Below are 19816 nucleotides of genomic sequence, written 5' to 3' on the forward strand. Positions count from 1 at the left end.
ACTCCATACATCAAGTAAGTACTCTGCCATACATCCATACATAAATGTTTTTCTACAGCCTCTAGAATATTTTGGCACCTTCTTGATATTTATTTTCTAGGTTCATATCAAAGTCTTCCCATGACTTTTGTATGGCTAGTTTTACAATATTTAGCTTTCTCATTTGTCTCTATATTGTCTAAGACAGTGCTTCCCAAACTGTGGGCCGTTGTCCCCGTGGGGGTCGTTAGTTTTGTTGAGAGTGGGAATGAAATAATAAAAACAAATTTAAAATCTTTTAAGACTAATAAGATAGATATTATCTACCTATATAAAAATATAAGATAATGTGCCATGGCAAATGTGTATGTAAGATGCTAAAAATGTAATATTTGCATTTGATTTTTTGCAATATTTGCTGTGTGTGTTCTGTATCGAATATAAATATAATAAATATTTTAATAATATATATCTATATTACAATTTGTTTTTTGTTTTTTTTTCGATTGGAGCCATGAAATATTTTAATTGTTCCAAATGGGACCTTTACATAAGTTTGGGAAGCACTGGTCTAAGAGCACAAGCTGACTTATTTGCCAGGAACTTTTGATATGCTTTCTTCTTTTCCTTCACTGCCTGTTTAACTTCCTGTGTCCACCATGTGGTTCAGAATTTTCTAACCTTGCAGACAGCCTCATCATTTGCTTTTGTGGCTGAATCAATGTTTTCCTCAGAATTTGCCACTGACTCTCTAGTGGCAAATTCTTTGGTTTGGTTCCTGTTATCAAACTTGAATGTTTGTATTTTAGTCTACAGTTCACATCTGAGAGCTGCTCAACTTTTATTTGCTTTAAAACGTTTTTACATGTTCTTCTTTTCAGTATGAAATTCAATTTTATCCTGCTCAAGACTAATGAGAGTATTATCTTGCATAGAAGTAGAGCTGTAATTGTGGTTTGAAGATGTTGATTTTATCAACATAGGAAAAGAGGGTTGGAACCAGATTGTCTTGTAGAGTTTTTTCACTTGGTTACAAAGTAAATTACACTTGCTGAGAAATTATATTCTTGTGTAATCTTTTATTCAGGTGTAAGCAAACCAAATTTGTAATTCGTAACTGCACTACTTGTATATAGAGGCTGATGACTTCAGATCAGTTGCCTTAATATCCCGTAATGCAAACCACACTTCCTTTCAGATGTGCATAATGCTAAGTATTAAGGGAGGGTCACTGCCCAGATAAGTCTTAGATATTTATTAAGGTCTCATTAATGGGTGCCAGATCAAGGAAGATAGATACTAAGGGTTGAATTAATACAGAAGTCATATATTTCCAAGTAGTAAAAAGGTTTATCACCTTATTATAAAAAAACTTTACACCTTATTAACTGGCATATTTTGCTGGATTTCAAACCAGCATTCTCAGAGCAAAACTTGTTAGTTTGGATGCAACAGTAAGTGAAAAGTAATTTAAATTGTAAATCACAAGAGATCTAAATTCCTAATTTGGCACCATTTAATGTTGTATAAAAGAAGTATTATAGTTGTGTAGAAATTCATCTCAAGATGGCAGTCTCCCAAATTTTCGGCAGATATACTTGTTAAGTATATTATGTTAAGTGTGTATGTGAAAAAATCTGTCATTTCAAATCACTAGTATAAAAAATCATTTCCCTGTACCAGTAACTGACACTTTGATTTAATGAAGTGTTACTGCTACTCGAATATCTTTGAATTGTTTATTACCATGTATGCAGATTACTTTATTTGGCAAGGAAAAATCTAGACAGTTTCTTTGTCAGAATACTGAGTTGGCATAATAACAACTATAAAACTGGAGGAAAATATAAGGAATTTCCTGTATTGAAGATGCCTACATCATCTTCATAGGAGAAAATTCTACAATAAATTAAGTTTTAACATGAGTTTTTCCCTCCATTTTTATAGTTGATTAATCTATAGACAGATCAGTGGCAGTGCAACAGTTCCCCCCTTCCATCACCCCCCTTAGCTAACTTTTACATGGAATATTTTCAGAACAAAGTACTTACAGCTACTTTCCAACTCTTAGTGTGGTTATGCTTTGTTGATGTCTCTTTTCCCATTTGGTCTCATTGGATAAGACACTTCAGATGTCTTATCCCCCCCCCCCACCTCAAATTCACTTCACATTAGAATAATCATAATAGAATAATAAAAATCTAATAACTGTTTGTTTCCCACCCTTTTTTTTATGCATAAGTCACTTACGTTTCAGATAATTAACTGTTTCCATTTATTAAAAACTAACACAGTGGAAGATATCTACATAAACAATCACATCATCCAACCCAAAACAGTATAGCATTCTAAAAGCCCTGGTTTATGTGTAAGTATTATCTGATATAATGATGTGCAGCCCTTTCTGTAGAACTCAACTGTCTTTGTCTTGTTTTTTTTTTTTTTTTTTTGGCCAGTAGCTACAACTCCCACATAATAAAATATTATTACCCTCCCCACTTTCCCTTCCTTAAACATGCAAAAACAAACCACTGTTCCTATTTCATATATCCAAGGTACATTTGAAAAGATAACCAAAGTACTAATAAAATATAACCTTCACAGTACACAAATTAGCAACTTTGATTCACTCTCCAAAGGACAAACTTCTTTCTCTAGCATATTTTGGAATATCCTGTGACTTAGCCCATTATGGACAGACAAAGATCTGTTGACATTCACCTTGGAAAACATAAGAAATACATTCAATACCATTATTATTGTGGCAAGTCAGGACTGGCAGACTATGCTTTGAACATCCCTTCACACAGGATTACATGGAAGAAAAGCAGTGTGCTATACAGAAGTGGTTACAGATCAGAAAGACTATTTTTAGTCAGCCATAGCTATGAAACATTCTCCTAAGTATGGTTGCATTCATCTACCACAAATTTGGGAGACTGTCATCTTGTGATCAACCCCTACACAGTTGTAATACTTTGATAAAATGTTAGCTGTCAAATTAAGACTAGATCTTTTGTCTATTACAATTTGAATTGTTTCATTTACTCATTGTTGTATGTAAACTGTAACGTTTTGCTCAGAGGATGATGATTTAAAATCCAGCAAAACACAAGCCAATTAATAAACATCTTTTTATAATTTAGTTTTGGTCTTGTTTTCATGAATTAATTTAATTTCTTGCAGGCAACCTGCTTTCTTTCCTGACTGAGTTTCTCACACAGTCTCTAGTGTGTGATTCTTGTTTTCCTACATATTTTTTGCCAAGAATATTCATATACACTGCTTGGAAAGAAGTCAACGGACACCCCTATGGCAAGGTGCATGGTGCCATGTGATGAGTCATACATTTGTTGCCAGTATAAATTGGAGGAATATGACACTCCCAAGTTGATGCAACTGCGTCCGTGTGAAATGGCTGTGAGAAGGGAACTAATGGAATTTGAAAGAGTCATTGTGATAGCATGCTATGTTGTAGGCCTATGTGTTCGGCAAATTGTTGACAAATTGAGCAATCCCAGAGATGGAAGTGCTAAAAACTGCCATTCGTCGGCCAACATGTTGAATTCGGATTTCTGGGCATTGACTGAAACACAAGCTGCACAAAAATGTTCAGAACTGAGGCTCACAACATGGGTTTCCATAGTATGACTGCAATATGCAAGCTCCACATTAACTGAAGTAACATGCAGTGTTACTTTGGTTAATGTAGTAACATGCAGTGTCATTTTCAGTGGTGCAAAGAGCATGTACATTGGGATGTGGAAGTTTTTTGGAAAGCTGTATTATGGAGCAATGAATCATACTACACCATCTACCAAGCAGATTGAGTGTGGGTGTGGCAGTTGCCCAGTGAACGTCTTACCAGAGTGCGTACCAGACTTGACTGGCCTCCACAGAGCCTTGATCTCAACCCTATTGAACATCTGGGGGATGAACTGGAGCATTGGGTGAGGTCAAGGGACATCTGCCTCATAACAATCCAGGACCTCATTATATGCCTACAGGAAGAATGTTCCAAAATTTCCATGAATCACTATCATATGCTTATGGAAAGTATGTCCCACAAGATGCTGTAGCATTACATCAAAAGGAAGTTCTACATCTTATTAAGATGGGTGCCATGGCTGTTTGTTCCTCTCACTATGGTGTCCATTGACCCCTTTCCAAGCAGTGTATTTGCTATAATTTTAGTCAAGTTTAGATCCGAGGTTGTTCAACTTTCTTTTCAAAAACTTCACATTTTCTTTCCAGTGGGATGCTCATTTTTATTTTGCTTTAAACTAGGTTATCTCTCGGTGTTTATCCTCCTACATCTTGGAGCAGTGTTGAGACATAATGCGAGACTTTTTTCTTCAAATAAATTCCTACTCATTTTTATTTCAGAATATGGTGTTATGACAAATCTGTGCTTGAGTCAGCAGGTACTTGCCATTATCTGCTTTGCTTTTTTTTCCTCAGAATTTTCACAAAACATTTTCTGTGTCAACTGCTATCTCCATTCATTCAAATTCTTAAGCTTATTCTATATCTTCTATCATCATCATCATCAATTTCCTTATGTACACTCAAGGGTGTTTAGTTATGTCTTCTATGCACCATAAATAAGTGCAAATGCTTTGTTCAGTTTCTTTTTTGCTTTAACTTGAAATATCATTCAAGGAGTTTAGCTTGATCTATTGTGTTAAATATAGTTATTCTCTCCCCTCCCCCTCATCTGATTCCCAGTGCCTGAAAAATTGTTTTATAAATATTAAGGATCTTGCCTGTTCTGTTCTGTTTTGCTCTATAACCTCTTCATTTCAGCAATTTTGAGCCTGAATAAGTTTCACTGGAATTTGATGACTAGGAGGCCTTGCATAGCCTAAGCAGTTTCCCTGGCCACACACACACACTTGATACCATCATATCATGGTGCATGTGATTTAGTGAATATAGGGGGGGGGGGGGTTTGGTTTAGAGTCCCCATTGGAAAGCTTTCTTCATTAGCATCCAAGTGGATACCTAGCTTAAAAATCAGAATGAATTCCTTTGAGGCACTTTATTCAAAATACCTATTCATATGATAGTGTAACATTCAGTGTTTGTTACTTGAGTTCAAGTTACAAACACTGACTGTTGTGCTATTATACAAATAGGTTTTTTAATGTCAAATGGAATCATTTAAGGGTCTTTCCTTGGAATATATATATATATATATATCAATCCCCCCCCCCCCCAAGGGTTATTTAGGTTACTATGACACCACTACATGATTAAAGTTACATTATTATTAATCCCCTGTCAACAATTTTCCTCCAAATCAGCCTTGCTTGTGAGCAGCACTGCAATATTGTCATATCTAACCTTTCGTACTTCTAAGGCACTTCTGACAGAATCATCCACCTGGACTCTGGTCTTCCTCTGTGTCTCTTTCCTGGCATCAAACACCTGTTTTGCTAACCTTTCTTCTATCAGGTCATCCCAAAAGTAATGTCGTTTTTAGCATTAAGTTTTGAAAGGATATAAAAGATAAATCACTTGCTAATTTAATCAAGTATATATTCTTCATTTGAATCAATAACGCTCTTCCAACATTGTGAAAGCTTCACAATGTCATGTTCCTTTCTAATATTTTCATTTTTAATATGATTGTCATTGATGCCATCAGTCAGTCCCCTAATTTTTCTCAGAATCCTCATATCTGTGGTCTCTAGTCTTTGATCAAGTACTTTATTTGTAACAACTCTCAGATTCATAACTTAAAACTGGTTTAAACACTGTTTTGTATATTATTAGTTTGGTGTTTTGACTAATTTCTCTCTTATTCTATATAAATTTATTTAGCTGGTTATCCACCATACCAGCTTTGCTTTTTCTGTTGTCTATTTCCAGATTTAACCTACCATCTTCACTGAAAACTGTGCCTAAATAGCTGAAATATTTTACTTGTTCTATAGGATCTCCATTCAGAATGCAGCTGCAGTTTTTCTATGCTCCTGCCTATTTTCATAGTTTTGGTCTTTTTATTGCTTATTTTCATGCCAAATTTGTTAACCTGTTATTCAATTTAGTTAGTGAATCTTGGAGACTTGCACTCACTGTGTTTAGGAGTACAACATCATCTGCATAAGCAAAAAGCTAAGTTTGACATCTCCAATTCTAATATCAGACTTAATGCCACTTACTTTCATAATGTGATCCATATAGATGATTAATAAGAGTGGTGATAATGTGCATTCTTTCTTGCCTTATCCTTGATTCTGCATCAAACCATCTTCTTGTATTTCCTTCAATTCTAACTACTGACTGAAAACTTAAATATAGATTATGTATGGCTCTGTATGATGTTCCATTCACTCTATATAATTGTAATGTTTTGAAAGGCTTTTCTCTGGGCATCTTGTTATATGCCATTTCCAGATCTACAAAACTTAAGTACAGATCCTTGTCATATTTCCCTGATCTCTCGAGTCTTTATCGTAAAGTGAACACCTGATCTTAACAACCTCTATTTGACCTGAATCCAGCTTATTCTTCTCTTAAGTTTCTTTTCCACAATCTTTTTCAACCTCTTTACAAGTATGCCTGCATAAATCTTATCTGGAACATTTAATAGAGAAATTCCTCTGTAATTCTCACATTCAGTTTTATGCCTGGTAACCATTTGCTGCTTAGATTTCCAACAAGGATTAACTTTGGTGTGTGTGTGTGTCAGCTGCCTCAAAGAGTTTCTCCACTTCTACCTTATTAAAACCTTCTGTGGGTCCATAGGCACAAATTTGTTTTACTGGAATTTTAAGAGGGGGGGGTGCTTAAGGGTCAAAGCTGTATAACTGAGAGGAGACCTCCACATAGCCTTTAAAGGAATGCAGAGAACCGACCAGGGCTTCTGACCTAATGTCCAATCCTGACCTTCTCGTGGTGCACCCTGTTTGGTATCTACCTGGATACTGAACGAACGAGGATGGGCTGGCAATTTGGAATTCAGCCAACCAAATCGTATTCTTATTGGCTTAAACCAATATACAAAATGATGGTGCAACATGACAAAATTTCATGCTGGCTGGGGCATCGCCTGGTTAAACAAAGCCCTCATTGTTTTCGCCAGGGAACCAGGACGAACAGCGAAAAGTCAGCTACTGGAACAAATCTGAAAGCACACTCCAACTCAACATCACCAGAGTTAAAGATTGGTACTATCAACATAAGAAGCCTGAATGGCAAAGAAATGGAGCTAGCTGAGGAATTAGATAAATACCAGATCGACATAAAAGGGGTGACTGAAACAAAAAAGACAAAAACTGGCGAGATCTTTCTGAGCAAAAAATACAAAATGTTATATTCAGGAAATGACAATCAAGGAAAAGGAGTAGCCATTGTATTCAACACAAAATACGAGGCTAATCTTCTTGAATGGCAGGCAGTCTCAAGTAAAGGGATGTGGGCAAATATCAGAATGGGGAATTGGACAGTCAGACTTATTTGTGCTTATGGTCCCACAGAAGGTTCTACTAAGGTAGAAGTGGAGGAATTTTTGAGGTTTTAGAGAAAGCAACTGACACAATGAAAAAGGAAAATTTGGTCCTTGTTGGGAATCTAAATAGTATAGTAGGAAATGATTGTCAGACATACAAAAATATTTTGAGAAAATTTGGAGAAAAGAGCAAAGCTAATAAAAATGGTAAATACTTGTTGGATTTCTGCTCATGATATACACTGGTTATTACTAACACTATGTTCCAACATAAAAATGTGCCCAAATTCACATGGGGAGAAGCAAGGAATAAGAAAAGGCTCATTGACTATGATTGTTGATAGTGATGTTTTCTCCCTTGTGCAGGACACCAGAGCGTACAGAGGATTTGAAATTGGAAGTGATCACTATTTAGTCTTGAGCAGGATAAAATCGAATTTCATATTGAAAAGAATAACATGTAAGAAAGTTTTAAAGTGAATAAAAGTTGAGCAGCTCTCAAATGTGAAATGTAGACTAAAATACAAAGATTATTGAAGAAAAAATGAGAGTTAGAGAACAGGAACCAAACTTTAGAGATTCAGTGGCAAGCCTTGAAGAAAACTTTGATTCAGCCAGAGAGGCACGTGGTCAGGTTGTCTGCAAGGATAGAAAAATCAGAACTCCATGGTGGACACAGGAAGTTAAAGAGGCAGTGAAGGAAAAGAAGAAAGCATATCAAAAGTTCGTGGTAAATAAGTCAGCTTGTGCTCTTAGAGAATACAGAGACAAATGTAAGAAAGTTAAACACTGTGCAAAACTAGCTAAATAAAAGTCATGGGAGGATTTTGGCATAGAAAATAAATACCAAGAAGGTGGCAAAGTATTTTGGAGGTTGTTGAAGAATCTTAGAAATGGAGGAAAGAGTACTGCAAAAAGAGTTAGAGATGATAAAGGTGACATGAAAAGGGGAGAAAAAGATGTTCTTGAAGTATGGAGTAATTACTTTGAAAAATTGCTAAATGAAACAAGCAGTGATAGCACAGTGCTAAAAAAAAAAAAAAAAAAAAAAACACTCAACAGGCATACAGTCAGGAATACTTATCCATACATGAAGTAGAAAAAGCCATCAAAGGCTTGAAATGTGGAAAGGCAGCAGGAGTAGATGATATTCGACCAGAAATGCTGAAGTATGGTGGTATAAAAGTCTTAAAGTGGTTGCACTGCATAGTCCAGAAAGCCTGGAGAGAGGGACGAATTCCCGATGATTGGAGTAGAGCTCTAATAGTACCCATATATAAAAAGGGAAATAAAACAATGTGAGAATTACAGAGGTATTTCCCTACTGAGTGTTCCTGGCAAGATCTATGCAAGTATACTTGAGAAACAGTTGAGAAGAATTGTGGAAGAAAAGCTTGGTGAAGAACAAGCTGGATTCAGGCCAAATAGAGGCTGTCAGGATCAGATCTTCACTTTACTACAAATAGTTGAGAAAACATGGGAATATAACAAAGATCTCTATTTGAGTTTTGTAGATCTGAAAAAGGCATATGACAAGGTGCCAAGAGAGAAGCTGTTCAATATGCTACAGTTATATGGTATCAATGGGGCATTATATCAAGCAATACTTAGTCTTTATTTGAGTTGTAAGTCAGCAGTTAGAATTGAAGGAAGTACAGGAAGATCGTTTAATGTTAAATCTGGTGTGAGACAAGGATGTGCATTATTCCCTCTGTTATTCATTATCTTTATAGATCACATTATGAAGGAAAGTGGTATTAAACATATTATCAGAATTGGAGATGTTAATGTCAGCTCTTTGCTTTATGCAGACGATGTTATACTTCTAAATAAATCCGCTACAAGTTTGCAAGATTCTCTGACTAAATTGAATAACTGTTGTAATAGATATGGTGTGAAGGTCCACATTAAAAAAACAAAGACAATGAAAATAGGTAGAATTGTTGAAAATGTCAACTGTGTTGTGAACGGGAAACCTGTGGAACAAGTAAAACATTTCAGCTACTTTCAGGCACGATTTTTACTGAAGATGGTAAATTAAATATAGAAATAGACAACAGAATCAACAAAGCTGGTATGGTAGGAAGTCAATTGAAAATTCATATGGAATAAGGGAGAAATTAGTCGAAATACTAAATTAGCTGTATACAAGACGGTGTTCAAACCAGTTTTAACTTAAGGATCTGAGAGCTGGGTCAGAAGTAAAGCACTTGACCAAAGACTAGAGACTGCAGATATGAGAATCCTGAGAAAGATTAGAGGCATGTCAATGGCAATATCATATTAAAAACGAGGATATTAAGAAAGAACTTGACATGGTCAGCATCCAGGAATGCGTTAGCAGAGGTAATCTCAGGTGGTATGGTCACTTAAACAGAATGGGTGAGGAAAGATTAGCAAAACAAGTGTTCTCTGCCAGGTTGGCAGGAAAACGACCAAGAGGAAGATCAAGATATAGGTGGATTGATATGGTACAAAGTGCCTTAGACGATAGAAATATAAGATCTGATAATGTTGGAGTCGTGACAAGTAACAGACTGATTTGGAGGAAAATTGTAGATAGGAAGTTAGTAATGATGTAAATTTTTCATGTAGTACTATCATATCCTGTACACCCCTTGTGGATACATGTCAGGAATTTGATGATGATGGGTACTATGAGAGTTCTACTCCAATCATTGGAAATTCGACCTTCTGACTAGCCCCTTTGAATTATGCAGTGTAGCCACTGCAAAACTTTCATACCTTCACACTCAATAATTTCTGGTCAAATAAGTATCATCTACTCCAGCTGCATTTCCACATTTCAAGTTTCTGACAGCTTTTTCTACCTCAAGTATTGATATGTACTCCTCTTTGCATTCCTCTTGAAAATTTTCTAGTATGGTTCTATCACTGCTTGGTTTGTTTAACCAAGTATTCTTCTTCGGTAGTCTGCAGAACATTTTGCTTCCACCATGATATTTATTTTCTGTATTCTTACCAAAGTCTTCCCATGACACATTTTGCTCTGTATTCTTTTAGTGCATCTGCCAACTTATTTGCTATGAACTTTTGGTATGCGTTCTTCTTTTCCAGAACTACTGCTTTAACTTCTTGTGTCCACTATGGTGTTATTTTTCTCTCCTTACAGACAACTTCACCACATGCCTCACTAGCTGAATCAGTCAATGGCTTCTTCAGAGTTTGACTGAGATTCCAAGGTTTGGTTCTTGTTTTCAATTTGTTTAATTTTTACCAATAATGTTTGTGTAGTCGAGTCTAAAATTTACTTGTAAAACCTGTTCAACTTTAATTTTTTTTTTAACTTTCTTATATACTGTTCTTTTCAATGTGGTATCCATTTTTGTCTTGCTTAGTACTAAGGATTGGTCACTACCAATTTCAAATCCTCTGTACACTCTTGTATCCTGAAGGAGCATGATGATATCACTATCAACAATGAGGCTTTTCTTATTTCTCGTGTCTTCTTTCTGTGTAAACTTGTGCACATCTTTATGTTGAAATGTGGTGTTAGTAATGACTAGTCTGTGTTCTGAGCAGAAGTCCAAGTAAACACTTATCATTATTGTTAGCTTTCTTCAAATTTTCATAAAATGTTCCTATATGCCTGGTGGGATTCATTTCCTATTCTGCTGTTCAAATCTACAACAAGAACCATTTTTTCCATTTTCTTTGTCATATGCTTGTTCTAATCATCCAAATTCTTCCACTTCTTCCTTGGAACCACAGGCACAAATGGACAAACTTCAAAATGTCCCCATTTTGAAGTTTGTCCACATAATTCCACTTGAAACTGCCTTCCAATTGAGAAGTTTATCTTCATGCTTGGTGTTGAATGCTATTGCTACTCATTCCTTTCCTTGATCATTATTGCCTGAAAATAACATCCCATACTTATTTAGTAAGATCTCGCCTATTTTTGTCTCTTATGTCCACGTGGTACTTTTACAATTCTTCTGCAAGTTCAATTTCCTTTCCATTAATACTCCTTATATTGACAGTTCTTCTGATGTTGGGTTTATTTTCCTAGGTGTTGAGTTGGAACTTGGAGATATTTCTTTATTCAAAATAGTTTTATAGTTTTTACTTTTATTATTCATTATGTGCATTTTATATATATATATAAAAATTCAGTAGAATTCTTTAAATTTTACTGACAGAAGTTGATTTCCAAGTGATCTTTTAAAATATTTCAGCTGTTTATTAATAAAAACTGATAGTGCTGATATTGTAAGTGTAAATCAAGTTTTTTTAATATTTTTTTATAAGAAACATAAAGAATCAAACACCCTGGATACCTCTCAAAAAGAAATTGTTGGCGAAGCTGAAAGATTAGATATCAAAGATAAAGCTCCTCTTGTGCTCTGTGAACTCCTCTTAAATGAAAACATTATCCAGCAATTGAAAACATACAGAATTCTTTTTCTACGGGTAAGTAATTTGTGTATATTCAAAGAAACATTTCTAAGTAATTTTTCCTTTTAGTACCTGAGCAGTTGTTTTATTGATTTAATATTTCTGTTACCAGAAATCAATAGAAAATAACATCCTTCAAAAACATCTGTGCCATACCTCATATTAGACTTTTTCTGATGTTTGTCTCCTGTAAGTTTCCATTAAGTTACTTGGTAACTTGTTTTATTTTATATTTTAAGTAGAAATAACTGAACTCGCCAGATAAAATTATCCCACGTATTCAAGTGTGGGTGTGTGCGCACGCACACGAATACACAGGGATTCATGCATGTTTATTATGGAATTTTTGATGGATCAGAGTTAGAATTCAATAACCAAATTTTGAATTTTTAGCTAAACCAATTTATTGCTAAGAAAAATTGATAGTACAGCATGTAACAGAAATTAATGATTCTTCGGACATTACTCTTAGTTATCTCTAGTAGAATTTGAAGACTATTCTGCAGTCTTTGAATTCCACTTCAAATTATTTTTGTATGTTTCTGTGTGTTGTATCATCACCACTTGTTTCATGGTGTTCATAGTTGATATCTTCCTCCTCATTTCAGCTCTACACATAATCTATACATGGAAATAATTGAGCACACACAACTGAAGTATGTGGGAATATATGATATAACTGTCCATTTGTTATAATGTTCATTTCCTACTAAAATGGTTGATATGATGCACTGTTAGCATTGCAGAAGACACACAGACAGGCCTTGCTAACCATGTCACAGTGGGAGTGACATGGAGGAATACATATTTTCTGTTCAGGAAAGATGGATTTTTTTAAGAAAGAATTAGGTACAAGATCAAATGATTAGAATAATATCTGAAGTCTGATAGGAACTGTTCTTGATTATTCTGTGAATGGAATGTAAGCTTTGATTAAACGAGAAGAAGCTGAATTATTTAACTCATTTAATTATGGAAATAACTCTGATTTAACACAGGAACAATAAATTGATCATCATTGACAGGGCTCCAGAAATAAGACTTTATATAAGTATTGTTATAAGTGAGAGTTAAAAAAAAAAAAAAAAAACTCTAAATATTACGTTGACAAAACAAAATACATTCTTTAATTCTCGATATACATTACAGGTAATTATATACAAATAGAATGGGTTTAAAATGTATGCCACAGCACAGTTCATCACAACCCAGTTTCTGCTTTCTTTCATTCATAATGAAGAGTGAATTGATATATATTATCCATGAATAACAATTTAACAGGGAAGATAATAAAGAAAACAAAGTAGGTAGCACTCAATGTGGAGCCACACACTTTTCATTGCACTCAGTTCCATGATCTGGTCTTTGCAAGATAATTTTATTTTTAATAGCAGTATTAAAAAGAACTTGCATTATGTAAAATTTTCATGCATTTAATTACACTAAGCTAATTTATGTTGTGAAAATAACTTATACAATTTTACATCTACTTAAGGGGAAAAAGTGTTTGAGGACTAAGATATATAGATGTACTGCAGTATTTAATTAGATTATACTAATTTTAATTTGCGTTTATAATTGTTTATTTTGTAGATGAAATTATATTGCAAGAGAAGTGAAATTTTTTAAAGAATAAATTGTTTATTACATGTCATCCATATATATATATATGTGTGTGTGTGTAAGTTTAATATTGAACTAAATGAATGCATTGATTTGATTAATATGGGAAATAATTGCAATTTAATTTAAATGCATATATGATATAAATATTTTCTTGCACATGTCAAGTGTACAAGATTTACTGCTTTCAAGCAAGGTGCCATAATTGTAGCACATAATGGTGGCTCTATCGCTTAATAACTGTACACATTACAAAAGTTTTGCATCGTGGAGTGAAAAGAACTTGTAATATTCTGAGAGAAATGAGCAGATTTTTGAAACTTGAAAGGATATTTTTGAAGTCTTTCATATAGAAAGAAAAATGTTTAAAAGTTATCAATTATGTTATGACAATAACAACAGAACAGTGTTCAAGGAGAAACTAAAGTGCGGATTAAGAAAAAAATTCAAATCTAAGAGCGAAAAGAGTAATGAAGGCGATAGAAGATGCAGTTGAAGAAACAGTACCAGAAGAAAAGATCAAGAAGTAGATTAGACAGGAAACACTGAAGTTAGTACAGGAGGAGAATGTTGAAGAGATGAAGGGATACATCAGAACAAATAGAGGAGTAATATAGAAGAAAGTGTAATGAGGTGAAAAAGCAGTCAGAATGGATAAATTGAAATGGTTAGAAACTCAATGCAGTATGGAGGTGTACAAAATGATTAGAACAATTAATAGAAGGTGGCAACCAAAACAGATCACATTTAAAGATGAAAAAGGCAAAGTATTGATGGATAAAGATAAAATTATACAGCAGTAGACAAGATACTGTAGTGAGTTATATGAAGGAAAATCAGATTTAGATGAAGTTGGGAAACTGATTCAAGAATTGAAGCAGATATCACTGCCAGGTAATGAGTATGACATGGACATTTTAAGAGGAGAGGTAGAAAAAGCAATAGGACGGCTAAAACATGAGTCCTGGTAATATCACTGGAGAAATGATTAATTATGGTGGTGAAAGTATGGTTACAGAAATGCACCAGCTATGTAATATGGTATAATACGGGTGAAATCGATATTAGTGACATTATACAAAAAGGAAATAAACTAGAATGTAAAAATTATAGTTGCTATGACAAGTCATCTTGTAAGGTGGTGATGATGTTGACAGAAAGATTGAGAATACAATTAGGAAGCATATCTTGTAGATGAGCAAGCAGGATTTAGGAAAGATAGAAGTACAATTCAACAGATTTTGACAATGTGGTTAACAGCAGAGAAAAATAGGAGAAAAAACAAAAACATATATACTTGCTTTGTTGATTTTCAGAAGGCACTTGACAGTATCAACCGGAAAGTGACATTAGCAGTGCTAGAATCCTATGGAATTGACAAAAAAAAACTAATAGCTATATTAAAAGATTTTTATAAGAAGGCAGTTGCAGCAGTTAGAATAGGTGATGAGTTGGGGAAATGGTTTAGAACAAGTAGAGTTACAAGACAGGTGGACCCAGGCATTTTCATCGCACGTTTAGAAAAAGCAATGAACAAAATGAAAAAAAGGTGCAAAAAGAATATCAGTACATGGAGTGGGAATTAACAATCGGAGATTTGCAGTTGACATTGTTATTATTGAAGAAGATGAAAGAGAACTACAGAAAACACAAACTGTTAAATGAGGAGAGGAAGAGATTTGAACTTGGAAGAAACAGTGGTATTTGAGAAGAACATGAAACAAAAGATACAAGTGTGGAATTGGTATAGAAAATGTAGAACAATTCACATATTTGGTAAGTAAAATGACATGTGGCTTGGTTTTTAAAAAAAGAAATAAAGATCAGGATTGGATTATAAAGGGAAGAACAAATCTGAAGATCATGGATAACATCTGGAAAAGTAAAGTGATCAGCATGCAAATGAGATTAATAAGAGTACTAAAAACATGTATCTTTAGCGGTGTACTCTGTGGGTAATAAGGAATTGAGAAAAATAATTTTGGCATTTGAAAGAACAGGCAGATTCTAAGAATACTAAGAATGAAGAGCTCTATTGGAAGATACAACCAAAGGAAAATTTAATGCAGAAGATTATACAACGGAAGCTGCAATTACTTCGACACATCTGCAGAATGAGCGAGGATCGGAAGATAAAAAACATCCATGTTTGGTATTATGGATGGTGTAAACAGAAGAGGTAGACCATACAGAGAATAGATAGATGACATAAAGGACTGGTGTGGAATGTGTTTACAAAAACTGTGATGCTGCACTAGACAAAGAAAGGTAGAAGAAGACAGTGAAGGTGGGGGGGATACGGCAGGTTGAGTTTTTAATTACTACGAAAAAAACAGTCTTTCACATAGAAAAAGTTCTGAACTTTAAAGGAGATGTTTCGGCAATTCTTTAAAAGAGAATGCTGGAGTGTTCAAATTAAGGATTTCAAATCCAGAAGTTTCATTTCTAACTCTTTGGAAATAAAACTTCTCTAATGCATTGGTTGGCAGCCATTCATGATCAAATAACATGACAGTGGATGATATGTTTTAAAGGAGAAGAAAAGTACATTAAGTGGGAGGGAGGGGGTCAAATGCATTTTGAACAAGGGTGAAAATTCATTTGTCACTTATCTCTGTTTATTCCCTTGTGGTGAGCGGTTGAGTGGATTTCTCGAGCCATGATTATTGGGAGATGTAACATTTCAAATGCATAAGGCTCATTTTGTAAAGGACTTGACTAATTCTTTAACTGCCATATACTATATCATTTTCATCTTGTGTTTGGAATGATAAATAATCTAGTTTGTTTGTTTGTTTTTTTTTTTCAAAGAAAGCTTGCTATTATGATTCCTATTTATGCAAGACTCAAGGTGGAAGTTGTCTGGAAAACTTGAGACAAGATTTTTGAGGAAACGTACTATCACAACTGTAATTTCAAATGAAGAAAACCATGACTATATGGAAGTGGTTGATGAGATTCAGAACTTTTATTTATTACAATCCACAGAATATATGAAGTTCAGCATCATCAAATTCCTGACATACCCTCAAGGGGTGTAAACAATATGATAGTACTACATGAGAAACTTACATCATTGCTAACTTCCTATCTACAATTTTCCTCCAAATCAATCTGTTACTTGTCAGATAATTGCTAATATGATACGTCACACACCTTGTGTGTGACGTATCATATTAGCAATTGTGTGGCGACTTTTCCTGCTGTTAACCCCCCCCCCCCCCATATCTAACCTATTTTCGGTAGTCAGTCTGGAGAGGAAATTACCTATATATATATATATATATATATATATATTGTTGAAATTAGGATTTACTCGGGATGTATACATTTATAAAAATAAATTTAACTGACTAGAACCCGAGAAAGTATAACAAAAACCTTTAATACATCACAACTAGTTTCATCGGTGATCCGACTTCTTCAGGTGAGAAATAAAAACATAAGACATAAAATAACACGGTAAAAAATGAACTTTACAGCTTAATAAAAAGCAGAATAATAACAGTCATATTTGAATAGGTGACCGCGTGCTACCGTTGGCATGAGTAGAAGGTGTGCGACAGCTAATTTTTGAGCGCCAGTACTGGATTACTGCACTATGGGAATCGGGTAAATTGTAGCTAAGATTATTGTTTAAATGTGAAGGGTCCAGAACTATTTCTTTTGATTCGATGATTCTTCTTTCGAATTCATCCTTGCAAATATATAAATTAGTAGTGCGTTCCCAATCAACTTGATGTGGCTGTTCTTCAAGGTTAGAGTTTGCCGAGAAAAGGACATGACTGGAAAGGGCGCTCGCTCGTGCTCTACTGTAGGAGATGTCACGTCTATGTTCCTCAAGACGAAGTGAAACAGATTTGTCTGTCTGGCCAAAATAAGGTCGACCACAGTTGCACAAAACTTTATAAACACCAGGAAAATGCAGATGGTTGTGTTTTGGTTTTGGTCGACTCAGAAAAGAACGAAGTTTTGGCAGCGTAGTATAGTCGGTCTTTATGTTGAATTTTTTCAGAATCTTAGCTAGTTTTGGGGTAAGAGTGCTGATAAAAGGCAACTGTATATGAGTGATAGGGTTGGAGTCATCTTCTTGTCGAGGATGTTGGCGTGGTCTCAAGCGTTTAGTGATGTTACGAGACGAATATCCATTATTTAAGAAGGTGTTTTTCAGGAAGTTAAGCTCTGTTTGAAGGTCTTCTTCTGTGGAAATGAGACATCTTGCTCGATGGGCGAGGGTGGAGATGATGCCCAGTTTTTGAGGTGGGAAGTGATGAGAAGAACCATGTAAATATCTATCAGTGTGGGTGCTTTTTCGAAAAATTGAAAATTTAAGACAGTCAGGAAATCTACTGATCTTTAGATCCAAGAAGGGGAGAACGCCGTTAACCTCTAGTTCAGATGTGAATTTAATGTTTTGATGTTGGTTATTTAAATGGTTTAGGAAGTTTTGCAGTTCCTCTAAACTATGTCCCCAAATAAGGAAGACGTCATCGATGTAACGTAACCACAGTTTAGGTTTCAAAGTAGCTGAGGAAATAGCTTTCTCTTCAAAATCTTCTAGAAAAAAATTAGCTAAGACTGGAGATAGAGGGCTGCCCATAGCTAAACCGCTAGTTTGTTTGTATATTTTCTCTCCGTAGCAGAAATAGCCGGAATTGATGCAGTGAGTTAGAAGAGCGAACACTTTTTTAGAAACCTTGTCCTTAAGAAGACTCAGAACTTCATCTGTAGGAACATTCGTAAACAATGATACGATGTCAAAACTCACCATTCTGTCCGAGTCTAAAAGATTCAAATTTTTTATTTTTGAGATGAAATCTTCAGAGTTTTTGATGAAGGAAGAAGAATTGCCAACTAAATGTTTTAAAGAAGCTGCAAGATATTTAGACAGATTGTATGTAGGTGAGTCAATCCCTTCCACAATAGGTCTTAAAGGGGTGTCAACCTTATGGATCTTAGGCAAGCCGTACAACCGAGGAATGAGGGGATGGAGAGAGCGGAGAGATAGTCTTGTATGTCTAGGAAGTTCAGAAGTTGATTTCAGAAGATTGTTTGTACGGTTATGAAGTTCTCTTGTGGGATCACTTTCTAGCATACAAGACTATCTCTCCGCTCTCTCCATCCCCTCAGTCCTCGGTTGTACGGCTTGCCTAAGATCCATAAGGTTGACACCCCTTTAAGACCTATTGTGGAAGGGATTGACTCACCTACATACAATCTGTCTAAATATCTTGCAGCTTCTTTAAAACATTTAGTTGGCAATTCTTCTTCCTTCATCAAAAACTCTGAAGATTTCATCTCAAAAATAAAAAATTTGAATCTTTTAGACTCGGACAGAATGGTGAGTTTTGACATCGTGTCATTGTTTACGAATGTTCTTACAGATGAAGTTCTGAGTCTTCTTAAGGACAAGGTTTCTAAAAAAGTGTTCGCTCTTCTAACTCACTGCATCAATTCCGGCTATTTCTGCTACGGAGAGAAAATATACAAACAAACTAGCGGTTTAGCTATGGGCAGCCCTCTATCTCCAGTCTTAGCTAATTTTTTTTCTAGAAGATTTTGAAGAGAAAGCTATTTCCTCAGCTACTTTGAAACCTAAACTGTGGTTACGTTACATCGATGACGTCTTCCTTATTTGGGGACATAGTTTAGAGGAACTGCAAAACTTCCTAAACCATTTAAATAACCAACATCAAAACATTAAATTCACATCTGAACTAGAGGTTAACGGCGTTCTCCCCTTCTTGGATCTAAAGATCAGTAGATTTCCTGACTGTCTTAAATTTTCAATTTTTCGAAAAAGCACCCACACTGATAGATATTTACATGGTTCTTCTCATCACTTCCCACCTCAAAAACTGGGCATCATCTCCACCCTCGCCCATCGAGCAAGATGTCTCATTTCCACAGAAGAAGACCTTCAAACAGAGCTTAACTTCCTGAAAAACACCTTCTTAAATAATGGATATTCGTCTCGTAACATCACTAAACGCTTGAGACCACGCCAACATCCTCGACAAGAAGATGACTCCAACCCTATCACTCATATACAGTTGCCTTTTATCAGCACTCTTACCCCAAAACTAGCTAAGATTCTGAAAAAATTCAACATAAAGACCGACTATACTACGCTGCCAAAACTTCGTTCTTTTCTGAGTCGACCAAAACACAACCATCTGCATTTTCCTGGTGTTTATAAAGTTTTGTGCAACTGTGGTCGACCTTATTTTGGCCAGACAGACAAATCTGTTTCACTTCGTCTTGAGGAACATAGACGTGACATCTCCTACAGTAGAGCACGAGCGAGCGCCCTTTCCAGTCATGTCCTTTTCTCGGCAA

General features: G+C 35.2%; 1 protein-coding gene across 1 annotated transcript in view; it reads left to right on the forward strand.

Annotated features, from left to right (window-relative positions):
* Positions 1-19816, forward strand: part of LOC150101605 (eukaryotic translation initiation factor 5-like) — a 217072-nt gene that overhangs the window by 167309 nt on the left and 29947 nt on the right. The window contains exon 9 of the mRNA XM_090400951.1: positions 11708-11869. Coding sequence (XP_090257077.1) covers positions 11708-11869 — 162 coding nt within the window. The remainder of the gene's footprint in view (positions 1-11707; positions 11870-19816) is intronic.

This window comes from Typopeltis vanoorti, chromosome 11 (assembly GCF_054136105.1).
Source record: "Typopeltis vanoorti isolate ZY-2024b chromosome 11, IOZ_Tvanoo_1.0, whole genome shotgun sequence".
Lineage (NCBI taxonomy): Eukaryota > Metazoa > Arthropoda > Arachnida > Uropygi > Thelyphonidae > Typopeltis > Typopeltis vanoorti.